The sequence below is a fragment of the Nymphalis io genome, chromosome 26 (genome assembly GCF_905147045.1).
Source record: "Nymphalis io chromosome 26, ilAglIoxx1.1, whole genome shotgun sequence".
Classification (NCBI taxonomy): domain Eukaryota; kingdom Metazoa; phylum Arthropoda; class Insecta; order Lepidoptera; family Nymphalidae; genus Nymphalis; species Nymphalis io.
This window is the reverse complement of record NC_065913.1, coordinates 3,417,143-3,433,395: the sequence shown is the minus strand read 5'-3', so window position 1 is coordinate 3,433,395 and position 16,253 is coordinate 3,417,143. Positions and strand designations below refer to the sequence as shown.

The 16,253-nt window shown below is 34.7% G+C and overlaps 1 protein-coding gene and 1 long non-coding RNA gene across 2 annotated transcripts in view; one reads left to right on the top strand and one right to left on the bottom strand.

Moving 5' to 3' along the window:
- Positions 1 to 3,125, top strand: part of LOC126778509 (uncharacterized) — a 41,006-nt gene extending 37,881 nt beyond the window's left edge. The window contains exon 28 of the mRNA XM_050502133.1: positions 3,068 to 3,125. Coding sequence (XP_050358090.1) covers positions 3,068 to 3,091 — 24 coding nt within the window. The 3' untranslated portion in view covers positions 3,092 to 3,125. The remainder of the gene's footprint in view (positions 1 to 3,067) is intronic.
- Positions 1 to 15,797, bottom strand: part of LOC126778628 (uncharacterized) — a 28,080-nt gene extending 12,283 nt beyond the window's left edge. The window contains exon 1 of the long non-coding RNA XR_007670176.1: positions 15,700 to 15,797. This is a non-coding gene — a long non-coding RNA (uncharacterized LOC126778628). The remainder of the gene's footprint in view (positions 1 to 15,699) is intronic.
- Between the last annotated feature and the right edge of the window lie 456 nt (positions 15,798 to 16,253).

The following is a 16,253-nucleotide window of genomic DNA, read 5'->3' as shown; positions in this document are numbered from 1 at the left end:
TGAGTTGTACTTACCTAAACGAGCTTGAACAAAGATCTTTTTTTTTTATAGACTGGGATGACCGACGAGCATATAAGCCACCTGATGGTAAATGGTCACCAACGCCCATTTCTTACATTGGCATTGTAAGAAATGTTAACCACCGCTTACATATCCAATGCGCCACCAACCTTTGGACCTAAGATTTTATGTCACTTGTGCCTGTAATTGCACTGGTTTTTCAAACCAGAACACAACAATACCAAGTACTGCTGTTTTGCGGTAGATTATGTGATGAGTGGGTGGTACCTACCCAGAACTATTTCCTAGTAAGCTTTTTAAAAACATACTACACCTCCAAGATGTTGTTCTCGCTGACGCTGTTTAGATCTGTATTTAGTAATTTGCTACGTCACGTCTCCGGCTCTTATAATAATTCGGAGCACTATGTATTTCATATTGTTTGGCAGTTTATGATTTATTTATATGATAGAAGGGTTCTACTTACCCAGACAGGCTTGCATAAAGCCCTACCAAGTCATTATTATTATAGATATTTGTATAGTAAAAACTATATATACTCCCATCTATGAGAGAAAACAATATGGCTTGAATTATGTCATTTTCAAATTTATAAATATATATAATATATAATATATATATAATATACTATATATATATATATATATATATATATATATATATATATATATATAACCTTCTCCTCAAAAAGAGGAGAGGAGGCCTTTAGCCCAGCAGTGGGACATTCACAGGCTGTTACGGTATATATATATATATTAGTATTACTGTGTACCAGTTTGAAGCTTGAGTAAGCCAATGTGATAACAGACACAAAGGCATAACATCTTGGTTCCTAAGGCTAGTGACACATAGTAAGAGGTATTTAATACTTCTCACAACCAATTTCTAGTGGGGACCAATTACTTATCACTAACTGGTGGCCTATTTGCATGTTCGCGTACCTATACTATAAAAATGGTGTGGCTTATAATGTTATTAGTCTTGCGAGGTTATTAGTGCTATACAAACAATTTTGTATATACAATTGATGGTCGCCTTCATCAGAAATATACAGAAAATTAATTACTAATTCATAATAAACAAATATGTATGATAAATACGCATCTATGTCGGTAATATTTGAGTTTAAAGCGTCACCAAAAGTACCTATATCACAATTTGCTACGGAACACCAAGTACTGATTAAATACTCCCCAAGCAAACGTATTCTAAGCTCGGAGCTTTCAAGCCATGTGTCGCTTTACCCCTCGTATTTTAGACTATAAGAATATAAGTCTCAATCCGCCTAAAGTGATTCATTCGTATTGATATTACGCATATGGAAGATATGGTCTTAATATTATTATTTTAAAATTTATGATATTTTATTGCTACTTGCTTTTTCTTTTTTTTTTGAAGCAAGAAGAAAAGACGTCAAAGATCTTAGATTAAGTATGCTGTCATAATAACAAATATCAATAATTCTTTATGTCACTAATCATGGGATTTATTATTTTATGGGCTACGTCATTTGTGTGTGATCAGACGAGGGATTATGAGAGGCGTTTTTTATGATAGGTCATGCTTGTTTTCTAACTTTGGTTAAATTATCAATAGTTATTGATTGAAATTGTCACTGAGTTTCTTAATATGGTAGCTGTTCAATTATAAAATCTATTCCTTTAGCTCACTGGATATGTCTTGTCAAGTAATAGTCTAATGTTTTACCGCCAATGATATTTTTAATTTCAGTTTTCTGAGGTAGTTTACCTGAGTTCGATGAGGTTTTTTTTTTTAATAAATAGGCAGCACGTGCAACCGGTGGTAATTGGTCAATACCGCCCATAGACATTGTCGCCGTAGGAAATATTAACCATTCCACAGATCACCAATGCATAACCATCCTTAGGAACTATGATGTTATGTCCCTTGTGCCTGTAGTTACATTGGCTCACTCACCCTTCAAACCGGAACATAACAATACTAAGTATTTGGTGGGAGTATATTGTAATGAATGGGTGGTATCTACCCAGACGAGCTTGCACAAAGCTAAGTATACATTGAGAACTAAATTTTGAGTTTAGTTGTAGCTGCAATAGTAAGTGCGTACGAATGGAAGTCGGCCTTATCAAATAGTCTATTAAAAAACAAAAAGTCACAATTGAGCAGTCAATTGAAAATTTAAGAACGAAACAAAATTATTTCGGTAATTAATTAAACAGTTCTACTTATAAATAATGTTTAAATAGAACGGAAATAAACCGGAACGGACGTGAGAGGAATGTACGGAACGATAAGCGTGTAGACACTTATTCGCGCCAAAAGATTTATTTAAAGCTAGTTTATTTCGTAGGAAAGATAAGACATTTCAATATATATATATATATAATATAACATAAAACTTCTATATGTATATAGTATGAGATTATTAATGCGAAAGTGAGTTTGTTAGGCTTTTAGCCCTCAAATACTGAACCGATAATTATGAAATGTTGTATACACGTCATTAGGGGTACAGAAAAGAAATGGTACCTAACACAGGCGAAGTCGCTTGAGAAAACTAGCTTATAATAAAATGGTAATCGATTAAAATTAACTTGTAATTAAGTACTATAAAAATTCAATAGGATACCTAAAAACTTATGATTGTAACGCGAATAAATTGAAACGACCGTATTTAACCGTGAACCCGTACAAAATAACTGCTTTTTAATTCTATCGTAGCAATATCAAAATTTAATGTCATTATCGATATTAATAGAAAAGTCGTAAAAAAGCTATCCCGAATCAAAGGAAAAAGAACGCTATGACTATTAAAATAGAAATTATATTCGCAGTGTAATAATAATAATTGATATAAGTCGTAAATTCGTAATAGGTAATATCATTCTATAGGGTCTTTAACCTTTTGTTTCTTGAACGACGATAATTCAAATTGATCGCAATTGTTTCTGTCATATGAATATGAGAAGGGTTTTGCCTTTATTAAAATATTAATATTAAAAGAATAATATTTTATTATAAACTAGTTGCCAATCTCGACTTCGCATGGCTAATGTTTTTCCAGAGACGAGCTCCACCTAGCTACTAGCACAACGAGACACGACCCACAGGCACTCCAACACGTGATTTTAGTGGGTAAGAATCCCACATAAGCCCATTCGACTCAGGGGCCCGGGTACCTTTCTGAAGGTTACCACTGCAGTAAAAAGAGTTGAAAGCCTTATTTAAATAAATTCTCTTTTCTGACATAATTGATGATAATGATGCTGTGTTTTGTGTCATGTTAAATCGACACAGCATTACTTAACAAATCAATCCCTCATAATCTTTATTATTATTATATATATATATATATACACATATATTTATATATATTATAGTGCACAAGTGTATGCGCAAACACAGGTGCACTCTCTATTCCCTAACTCTCATAACCCGATGGGGCGGCAATCCGACACGACTGGAAATACTTCAGGTGCAGGACCAACGGCTTTATGTGCATTCCGAGGCACGGGAGTGTCCACACTTTCAACTTCCAGACTCCGGGCTGCTACTGAGAATTTTCTGACAGAAAAACCCAATAACTTTTTATTGGCCCGACCTGGAAATTGAACACAGGGCCTCCGCTTCTGCGGCCTACGGTTACATGGCAAGAATAAAATGAACTTGTTGATATTTTTTGAGGTTCCAACATATGAAAATAGAAACAATGTCATGCCCTCTCCTCTTACGCCTGTGACCAAAGAAATAGTAAAAACACACAACAAAATGAGAAACTGCCTTATTCAACAAGTTTTAAAGCAAATACTTTTGATATTAAATATATTTGTTTTTGTTTATGAAATATGTAATACTGTATTAATTATAAATTTATACTAAGTATAATATAATTCCGTATATATTATGTTGGATATTATATGCGTATGTATGTATATTTGTATTTTTTTATAGTCATATGTATGTGTAGTTATGTGTACATATATTTTTATTATTATTGGTACAGTTACAGATTACCGCCTTCAAGGATTTCTGTTTAAAGTTTGACTGGCAGAGAATACCTTCAGGCATTAAGTCTTCTCTCGTTCTAACTGCATATTATGGTGCTAAACAAATTTTTTAAATAAATAAAAAACAGAACTCCTTTATTGAAATAATTTTACCACAAACTTAAAACATTCCATAAATTAATTAAAACCGTTTATTTATTTTACGGGCTTAACAACGATAATTCTTATTTAAGAGTATCAAAGAGAATCACTTATTCAAAGACATCATTATACCATCAACTAATTAAAGTAAAATTGCTTCTGTAATACAAAATCAAATAGAATAGCTTAGTTTTTAGAATAGGTTATTTTTTTTTAGTTCATTATATTATATTATAAAGCATACACCAGTTTAGAATTTCGATTCTAACAAGACACGGAAAATATACTGTAAATATGGTTTCATAAAAAATAATATATATTTATTATACATAGAAACGTTGAACTTTTTTGTTCAATAAATGCTAATAATAAAATAACCATGAGCCTAATAAAATTTTGAATTTCACTTTACCATCAAAAGCATAAGATTTATCTCAACATTGTATACTCTATTACATAAGTAAGATCAGTTGCCCTTATTCCACTCAATAACTCTACGAAGCCTAAATAATTTACACCCTCTAATTCGTTTTTGTCAAAAGATTGTGACACAGTTGTCTATTTCGTTTTTATTACGTGACCGTCTCGTCGTCCATAGCTCTGCTATAATATATATATAATCTTAGCTAACATTTTTTGATTGGTCCTTGATTAATTACTAAAACAACTAATTATTTTAAAATATAAAAAGTAGAACTTATGTGATGTGAATAACCTTTCAAGGTTTTTATATGGTAGGCAGACTGGAATATGGACCACCTGATGGTAAGTGGTCACCACAGCATAAACATTGGCACTGTAAGAAAAGTTAACCATAAATTACATCGCTAATGCCTATTAACCTAGCGAACTAAATTATATTCCTTGTGTATCCCTGTAGTTAGACTGGCTTCGTTCATACTTGTACAGAATCATACTATGTGTTGTTACTTGATGTTTAGAATATGTGATAAGTTGGAGGTACCTACGAAGATAGGCTTGCGCAAAGCCCTACACCCAAGTAAACGTTCCTAAACTTAAGCTTCACTTCTGTCATATAAAATGTATAGGTATTTTTTTGTGTAAACATATATAGGAAAATATAGAAATTAAGAGGGAATTAATGACAATGAATTTTATTTTTTGAATTATCATTAATATTATAGATAGATAAATCATATGTTTTCTTTTAAATTACTTTTTCTAGCATGACTACGACTCAAGTGATTCTTGCAAAGGTCTTCAAATAAGTGGATGTACTTAGAATATTCATAGTTAAGGCCAGTAAGTGAATAGTGCCCAAGAACTGGATACAGAAACGTCGGTCATTCAACAATAAGATGAGAAGATGATTTGGAAAACGTGACGAGCCGAAAATGGATAAGGCTGGCTCATCACTGTGAGGAGTTATATCTGAAGATCTACCATTAGGCGAAGTCAGGAAAAGTAAATAGCGGCCTATGTTTTGTTGTATGTATGTACTACCTATAAATCAAGTTTCTTTCGAATCTGTTCAGCAGTTTTAGCGTAATTAAGAAGCATGCTACATTTTCCATCATGTGAACCTCCTGCTCGTTTGCCCTCTCATGTTTGCATTTTAGCTTTTCTGTTTATAGTTTTCGATACCATTTAACCATCGTTCTTTCTAATAGTTTGGTGGTTTGATGTGCTTGAAGGTTTTTTTATCCAGACAGCATCATAATATATATATATTTTATCTTCATGTTGTTTTATGTCAGTTTTATTCCAAGTTGTGAATTGATGTTAGTGAATTTCTGGATTCCTTGGATGGTGTTCGGCCAGCTTTTCTATGATGACGTTGTGGATTATGAATCGCCAATCCAGAATCTCTTTTTAAGAAGCCATTTGTGCCCTATTCAGGGGGTTTTACAGTAAATATTTACATTTCACCTTACATTAAATCATAGGTTAAAAACAAATAATAAAATCCAATTTATTGCAACTCACTACATGACGCAGCAGCTCATTTTATCAATATTATTTAACTGATCGCCATAAACAATTGCTATATTATTAACAGGCAGGTTAATGTATTTAGCTATCCCGTGGTGCTCCTCGTTAAGACAGAAATGGTACCGCTGATTTTTTAGTGGGTATTCCGATGTTCGGGGCACACTCGGCGCCTCGGACATCGGACTGTTCCCGTGGGGGAAACGCGTAATGCGTTTTTTCCAGCGTAAAAAAGGCAGATTAACGTCTAACGCTTTTAAAATAATTAAAAAAATAAATAAACAAAAAAAAATATATAAATGTTCAGCATAAATATTCAAGCTTATCCAAGAAATTGCCTTGTAACCAAACGAGGCTAGCGCTATATTGCATCTGAATAACGAGGCGTTGTTTCGGAGCTGGGTGAGAGCCAGCTCTTATATAAACGGAAGTGTTTTGATATTTCAAAGGTCTTCATTTCATTGTTTCATATTATGAACTGTTTATGTTCTGCGAATATTCATATATGAGTATGCAAATAATAAAGTTCTACTGACAAAATTTCTCAGCGGCCAATCATAATTACTCTTTTATAAAATCGACGAATGTCAAATGATAAATGGTCAAATTGATGTTATAACAAATAACTATTACTTACAATACCAACCAACCCACGAAACTAATATGTTATATCTCTTGTGCCTGTAGTTACACTGGCTCACTTACCCTTCATACGGGAACTTGATAATACTTGGTATTGCTGATAAATAGGTGATACCTACCCAGAAGCTCTTACACAGAACCCTTCCAAGTAAAACAATAATAAACAACCTTTAAAAATGATATTACAGATATCTACAACATCATTAAAGTTCATAAATTATTTTTTCTTTCGTTTTCAGTGTATATACAAGTGTATGTACAACATAACTTTACTCTCTATTCCCTACAGTAACAGACTGTGAATGTCCCACTGCTGGGCTAAGGCCTCTTCTCACTTTTTGAGGAGAAGGTATGGAGTTTATTCCACCACGCTGCTTCAATGCGGGATGGTGGAAAGCAGCCGCACTGGCACTTGGCTAACTTTTATTACCCCCTTATTATTATTATTATATTAGTCAATATTGAACTCAGACCTTCACTGTCTTTAGCCGTATAGATAAACTTAATATATATAAATATCATAAAGTAACCTTACGCTTCAGAAAAATCGCCGTGCTATTCTATTTGTCAAGCGCTTTAAATCAAGTGGACGTTCACCTTTAATACGCTAGAAGAAACGTAATAAAGCACACCCTTAGGGCATAATGAAATAGGCGTGGTATGATTGTCAGTGTAATTGAATGCGGTTATTGTCTTGAGACAGCCATAAATTGATTGACGTATGTTATTGCGTCGTAATATCTAATATATTTTACGGTTTTTGTGGTGGTTAGTGGGGTGGGAGCCGATTTAGGGACGTGAAGTTCGGGTATAGGGCAACAAGATTAGAAGAAAATATTAAAACTCAAAATTGTTTTTTTTTTTTTAATTTCTATTTATATAAATTAAGGATAAAGAATCTACATACTTATGTATGGGTATTTATTTTATTTATTGCTTTGATATCATATATATAATAATATTAAGCGTAACCATTCGTTTGTTTACGTTACGTTTTGTCAAAAGTAACAAATATGTTAGTATTTTAGATATGTATTAAATAGTATTGCGACCACTGTAAAAATTTATTTAGTAATATATAAGGCATTTTTTTGTAATGCCTAACCAAGCAATTTACTAAATTAATACATATAAAACTATTAACAGAAAGCAAAGCGTATCGGATAAGCTTTAGTATATAATATTATTAGTATTTACGCTTTGCAGTTTTACCCGCACGTGACAAGCATGAATTTCATGTTCTTGTATATATTATATACACTTAATATACAAAAGCATTTAAAGTATATGAACCTCCATTATTGATCTCGTGTCCTTTATCCAAAGGTTGTCTGGAAGGTAACGCTCTGATAAAACCACATATTACATACATTAATTTGTATGTCGACTCAACTAAGTTTTCTATTTTTTAAATTAGATAGATTATTACTGTGAAGCGAATTGCTTAAAAGATCTTAGTGTTCGTCAAGTGGCCGAAATACTATAATTATTATTGGAAATTCGAGGAAAACATATTGAATTAAATTTTATATTTCACTGGTGGTGGCTTTGTGTGAGTTCGTCTGGGTAGGTACCACCCCTCATCAGATATTCTATCGCAAAACAGCAGTACTTGGTATTGTTGTGTTCCGGTATGAAGGGTGAGTGAGCCAATGTAATTACAGGCACAAGGGACATAACATCTTAGTTCCCAAGATTGGTTCCGAGTATGTTATATCAACTTATAGCCAAATATTCGGAAGAATAAAATAAGAACTGACAGCTTTAGAACTTGCGAAGTCTATAATATAATTCTTATATGAGAACTAGCCAAGTTAGTCCTTAGGCTTCAATATATTATCCTAAGTTATAAGAAGAAATTATGTTTTAAGTTGGTATAAAATATTTTATGTTGTTATAAATAAATTTCAGGACTAACCATTGAACTTGGCACCCATTTAGATCTCACTTCTTTTGTCGTTGAAGTCAACAACCAACGCATATATCATAATATTGAACTTGGTTCTTATTTTCAAATGTATGTTTTTGATGGGCTACTTTTTTACTGTTACTGACACAAAGATTTATATATAAAATTAAATTACATTTTCTACCTAAAAATTTTTGCTCATATCATTTATTAATGACACATGACATTGACAAGGCTGTCTTGAGAGTAATTTCGGCGTCCTTAGCCAATACACGTCTATCGATAGCTTGATGAACCATGAGACGTTAATTGAGTGGTACTTTAGATAATGCTCCCTTAGTGCGTGGTCTTAATAATTATGTCTTTGTTTACATATAATTATTACAATGACAATAGAATAACAACTATTGTTTTGGCTCTAAATACGTAGTTAAGCAAATCATATGACTGCCCCGTTTACTCGCCTTCCGCTCCAGGGTTGCAGATTCGATTCCCTTAGTCTGGGTGTATTATGTATTTATTTAAAATTATATTAAATTATATACATAAATAGCAGTCGGCTACTACCTATAGTTGCCTACCTTAGGAACAGACGACCGAGTACATATATATACATATATATCAATATATATATATATATATATTGATATATGTGATATATACAAATATATACACGTATATATTAGGTCCTTACATATGAAATTAGCGTTTTGTCGTACTGACCAGTTTGATCTGAAATATCTCCTCTTTGGTTATGAATTCCAAATTCAAATTAATAAATTCATTTAGCTGGTACATTTGAGTTTTGAAAACAGTCATTCATTTGTTTTTTCCTCATTATTTTTTTCTGTGGCGTCGCTTGTTACCGCATAATGGAAAACATGAAATATTGGTATATTAACGAGTACGAGTTCTACCGTGGCACCAGTGCTGCAAAAACAGCTCGAAGGATTAATGATGAGTACGGCGCTGATGTCGCAAAAGAAAGCACGGTACGGTTTTGGTTTCAACGTTTTCGTTCTGGAAATTTCGACCTTCAGAACCATCCCCGTGGACGGCCGGAGACCAAAGTGGAAAGTGAAGAATTAAAGGCTATTGTGGAAGCGGATCCATCACAAAGCACTTCAGATTGCTTCAGATAGCTGCAGGCTTTGGGGTAAATGATAAAACTGTGTTAATCCACTTAAAGCAAATCGGGAAAGTAAAAAAACTTGAACGATGGGTACCTCATGAATTGAGTGAATCGAACTTGCAAACTCGCGTCGACTGCTGTGTTACTTTGCTCAACCGACACAATAATGAAGGGATTTTAAATCAAATCATTACTTGTGATAAAAAGGTGGATACTGTACGATAATCGGAAGCGCTTGTAGCAATGGCTGAACTCTGGAGACTCAGCTAAATCCTGCCCTAAACGAAAATTGACTCAGAAAAAGTTACTTGTGAGTGTTTGGTGGACTAGCGCCGGTGTCATTCACTAGAGCTATCTATTGTCAGCAACAGCAAACTATGAGGGAAGAACTAGCTGCTAAACAACCGAGATTGGTCTATCGCTCTAGGCCACTGCTGCTTCACGACAACGCAAGACAACGCACTGCACATCAAACAACCACTAAGTTAGATGAGCTACAATTGGAATGTCTGTGACATCAACTGTACTCCGCGGATCTTGTTCCAACAGATAACCAATTTTTCAGGAATTTGGACAACTTCTTACAAGGAAAAATTCAACTCCAATGCGGCAGTCCAAACCGCATTCAATGAGTTTATTGATTCTCGCCCCTATGGTTTTTTTAGTAAAGGGATCAATGAACTACCTATGACATTGCAAAAGTGCATAGATAACAACGGTACATACTTTGATGAATTACTTTACAAAAAAAAAAAATTGACTTTATATTCCTCCCGTACGAAACGACTATTTCATATGTAAGGACCTAATATAAACGTAATTGGGTAAGATCGATCATCTGAATGACATGATGCTCTCTTATTTCCGCCGTCGCTATCTCATCGTGAGCGAGGTGCGTATACTATATACTTAGTAACCTACAAAAGAGAATTGTGCCTGAGCACCTATTTTCAACAACACCACCTTACGTAAACTGTCTACGGTCCTCCTATTTATACGTCTTCCATATGTTACCAGTTCCTGAAGGAACCTCCCTGTGTTATCCACACGATGATAAAGCTCACAGAGACCACTTGTTACAGTTTTTTTATGAGAGCGCGTAAAATATCAACCGGTAAGTTCAGATATCGATGAGATGAGGGTAGTTCCGCGCATGTGGCGCTGTAGTCGCGGGTCTCTTTATGAATGAAAAAAGTACACGCAAAACAGTAAAAAAGCCAGTGCAATTACAGGCACAAGTGACATAAAATCTTAGGTCCAAAGGTTGGTGGCGGATTGGCGATATAAGCGATGGTTAACATTTCTTAGAATGCCAATGTCTATCTGCGTTGGTGACCACTTACCATTATATGGCCCATATGCTCGTCCAATAAAAAATTAGATAGATGTTGTATCCTGATATTATGTTTTTATTTATATTTATTTTATAATTTATAAAATAATTATTATAACAATTGAATTTACTGTCGAAAATCATATCACAAATTTTGATGCAAAACATTTATTTGTGCGCCTTTGGGTTTAACCTCTGTTATGCTCCATCTCCGTTGAAGCTCTCTACTCTACGTTTTGACGAGCCGGTTGGCGTGGTTGGTGGATATTGCCTTTCACGCCGAAGGTTGTGGGTTCGATTCCCACCCAGGACAGACATTTGTGTGCATGAAAATGTCTGTTTGTCCTGAGTCTGGATGTAATTATCTATAGAAGTATATATTTACAAAAGTAAAGTAGTATATGTAGTATATCAGTTATCTGGTTTCCCTAGTACAAGTTCTGCTTAAATGTCCCAGGATATTATTATTATTATTTGGGTGCGCGCGGCGTATTAAAAACAAAATTATATATTTATTATAGTTTATATCGCTATGTTTTAGTCATTATGTTTTTATTTATTTATTGGTTTCTATATTTATAAAATATTCCATACCTGCCAGCTGTTCCGTGTGGATTCATTTTTTTAAGTAGCCATAAGTTGATATAATTACAAGCTTCAATTGAACTGCGAGCGAACTTAATGCTTCACAGCACAGATACAAAATTTTGATACGAATTTAATTGTGATAGCTTGTTACAAGTGCTACCATGACGTAGTTACTGCACCCTGTTTTGGCTGTCGACGAGGGAACTGCTTAACAGCCAACAGGATCGACATGAGATGTTTCTTATGATCACCGTCTTTATAATTATCGGGAAAATATAGTCACGGGATTAACTGTCGCGAGATTTTTCTGACTATTTTTTTTTAAATAAAAAATTAATAATATTCTATTAAGAATTACTTATTCTATTGCTTATTATTTCATATAAGTTCTATATGTGTTCTCGTAAGCTTTTACGTAATATAAAATTGTATAATGTAAGGAAATAATTGGTTTACTTTTAAGTTTTTTTAGTCATCAATGATGAATATTTTGAAATCATCTTACGAATCTAATTTAAAATATATATTAAACGACATAAAGTAATTCAGAAGGACTTTATACCATTACATTCTTGTCATTTTACGAGAATTTAGTTGTAAAAACAAAATCATTATTTGAAATAGAATTTACGAAGAATTTTCTTTCCTTTCAGGGCGTAATGTTTTATTTTCTTCGGGAACATCTCGAGAGCCTTCTTAAGCTTGTTAAATTATTTTATTATGTTAAAACGAGGGTAAACTGAGGATATTGTAAATTGGGTGCTCAGTTCTGATTTGAATTGGAATCCCGATGGGTATAGATCGGAATACTGTTTAAAATGCTAACTGTTATTGAGATCAAATTCTGTGTAAGAAACTGCAGTGATATTCTGTAAGAACTCACTTCATTACTTGACCGTGAAATGTTGACAACCGACTTATCTACTATTTTATTGACTGACTTACTTTTAATTGACTGATATACTATTTTGTTGCGTGTCCCATAGCACATTTTTGACATTTCAAGACCGATATCTACGGTGAGTTTCGAGTTTGTTCTTACAGAATAGCCCTACAGCTTGTAAACATCCTACTACTGACAAAATACACAGCAGTACTTGGTATTGTTGTATTCCAGTTTGAAGGGTGAGTGAGCCAGTGTAATTACAGGCACAAGGGACATAACATCTTAGTTCCCAAGGTTGGTTGCGCATTGGTGATGTAAGCGGCCTTCATGTGGCCACAAGATGCCTGACATCAAAATCAGGCAACGTGATGTGCGTGCGGAGCTGCAATCACTTGATATACGGAAAGCTAGCGGTCCCGATGGAATACCAGCCATAGTGCTGAAGAAGTGCGCGGTGGAGCTGTCTCCTGTGTTAACGCGCCTGTTCCAACTTTTTCTCTCTTCGGGATGTGTGCCGGAGGCTTAGAGAAGAGCTAATGTGCAAGCGGTTCCCAAAAAAAGGGGATCGGTCTGACCCGACAAATTACCGACCAATAGCTATCACCTCAGTACTTTTTAAGGTGATGGAACGGATTCTAAACAACAAACTGATCCATTACCTAGAAGATCATTGTCTAATTAATGATCGTCAGTACGGGTTTCGACCAAAACGGTCCACAGGTGATCTTCTAGCATACGTAACACACCTCTGGGGTGAAGCTATCGACAAGCATGGAGAATCGTTGGCGATATCTCCAAGGCTTTCGACAGGGTCCGGCACAAAAGTCTTCTCTCCAAGCTGCCGGCATATGGTCTGCCTGCTTAGCTATGCACCTGGATTGCCAGCTTCCTACACAAGCGTAGCCTTCGTGTTTTAGTTGATGGTTGCGCTTCACAATTCTATGTAGTGAATGCTGGGGTCCCCCAGGGATCTGTGCTATCTCCCACAGTCTTTCTTTTGCATATCAATGATATGCTCTCTCTTGGGAACATACATTGCTATGCAGACGATAGTACAGTGCATGGTGGATACCACGGACGCGCAGTGGCTGGGCGAGCGGAAATTGAGAAGAGGCGGAAGGATCTTGAACTCGATAGGACATTAGAGCTCATCGCCAAATGGGGCTCTGATAATCTTGTTGAGTTTAATGCCAAGAAAACAGAAGTATGCGCTCTCACAGCGAAAAAGTCAGCAATTTCCCCTCTTCCCTCCCTCTGTGGCACTCAGCTGGTGATACAAAGCAAAATCGCCATGCTGGGGATTGACGTTCGCTGCGACCTTAGTCCAAGGGATTACATCGAGGCTGTTATAAAAACAGCTTCACGGAAACTCGGAGTTTGAACAAGGTGCGGCGTTTTTTCACGCCACCACAACTGTGCCTGCTGTACAAAACACAGGTACGGTCTTGCGTGGAATATTGCTCGCACCTTTGGGATGGCTCCGCTAAGTACCTACTGGAGGCCTTGGACCGGTTGCAGCGACGTGCAGTGCGCATTTTTGAATACACATTTTACACCCTTGAACCTTTACAATTGCGTCGTGAAACAGCAGCACTGAGCGCTTTCTATCGACTGTATCACGGCGAGTGCTCTGAGGAATTATTTTCTCTAATCCCTGCTTCCCCTTTCCTTCTTAAGTCTACGCGAGCTGGTTCTCGATGTCACCGCCTAACTGTAACATCAATTCCATCGCGAACAAAGAAATTTGGCAACTCCTTTCTTTGTCGCATTTCCAAAAAATGGAATTCCTTACCAGCTCACGTGTTCCCCTCCTCTTACAACCCGGGTTCCTTCAAACGAGGCGTGAAGAGGCATCTTGCGGGCCGGCAAGGCGAAGGCGGCTAGTGCAGAACGTTTTTCCGTCTGTACTGGCCGTCGTCGCGTTTGGACTCTACTACCAATTACCATCAGGTGGAGTAGAGGCATTTGCCCTCCCGGCGAATATATATAAAAAAAAGCGATGGTTAACATTTCTTACAATGCCAATGTCTATGGGCGTTGGTGACCACTTACCATCAGGTGGCCCATATGCTAGTTCACCTTCCTATTCTATAAAAATATATAGTATAATAATATATGTTATGAATATACAATTAAAAACAAGTTATCATATTTTAATTAATTTTAATTTTAATTAATCCCTAACATTGTTAATGGTAATTCTTCTAACACGATTAATTATTGCGGTAAACATTCGTATCTAAATATGATTACGTTTACGAGAGTTCTTGTGGATTTTGCAAATTTAGAATCATTCTCATTTAATTTACATTAATAATTCTGGGTTAATGTTTTAAACTTATTAGTGTAAATAAATAAAAAAAAAAATGCCAGTTCTATATCTTTTAAAGTCTGAGGAGTTTTTTCCGAACCGGTGGTGCTTAGATTTTTTTAAATCAATAAGCATTGCTTGTGTATTTAATAAAAATAAACGTTGAATAAATGTCCTTCCAACGAAATTACGTTAAAAAATATCTATACTAATATTATAAATTTGGTGAAACTGCGGGTGAACTCTAGTTTTTAATGATTTAATTTTTAAGAAAAATGTTTTCAAATTATTCTTGGTATTATTCCATTCAAATACTTAATATAACAGCGTGGCTTCGGTTCTTGTTTGTAATGGATACCTTACTGGGCCATTTGGAGTTCGTTTGGTTTAGATTTCGATGTTTTAGGACTTCCCACTGATATTACTTGATATTTTTATAGGCCGCGAAGTTAGCATTGAAAATTACAAAATAATTTTATATTAATATTTTTATATATATATATATATAAGATAGCAAGTGGTAAATTTCTAATATATAAGAAACTTTGAATGTTATGTATAAGAAAATATCTAAAAAGTAATTTATTAACACTAAAAATATTATTCAAATTATAATGAGAATTATATTATAAATAATAAAAAAGAAGGTATCGAGGGTCACCCGGTTGGAACGAAGTTCCTTTCGTTGTGTAATATTATATATGAAATAAATTAACAACTGAAAAAGAATAAACCTAATAAACAGCTCTACTTTTACTTTAATACAAATTGTATAACTATAAAAAAATAGCACTTACTACAAGCTTTACGACAGAAAACGCAGCTGATCATAATTTGAAAGGCTCGTTTGTATAAATCATAAAAAATAACAATGAAAATGTTATAAAATGCTTCACACAAATTGAAATAGCGCGGGAACGAGGAAAAAAACACATAACTTCATAATATTTCCGCCCATTAATGGTTATGTTAACTAAGAACAAAGAATTGTAGAAGTGATATTAGGAAAGATACTAGTGTAGTTGTGTAGGTCCTATCCACTTATCAGATTATACCGCTTAATCAGCAATGCTTCGTATTGTTTTTTTCAGATGAGTGAGTCAGTGTGACAAGAGACATCTGAATTAGACTAAGCTTGGTTGTGCATTATCAATGTAAGAATGGTTAATATATCTTAGTGGATACCTTACCTTCTGGAGCTTCATTTGCGATACCTATAAATATATAACTTATCGCTGTCTTTACGTGGAAGATATATGAGTAAAACTATTATGTAATATATGTAATGCACATTTCTTTTGTTTTTCGATACTACACGTTTAATTAACTATTGTCCGCGTATTCGCTCTCG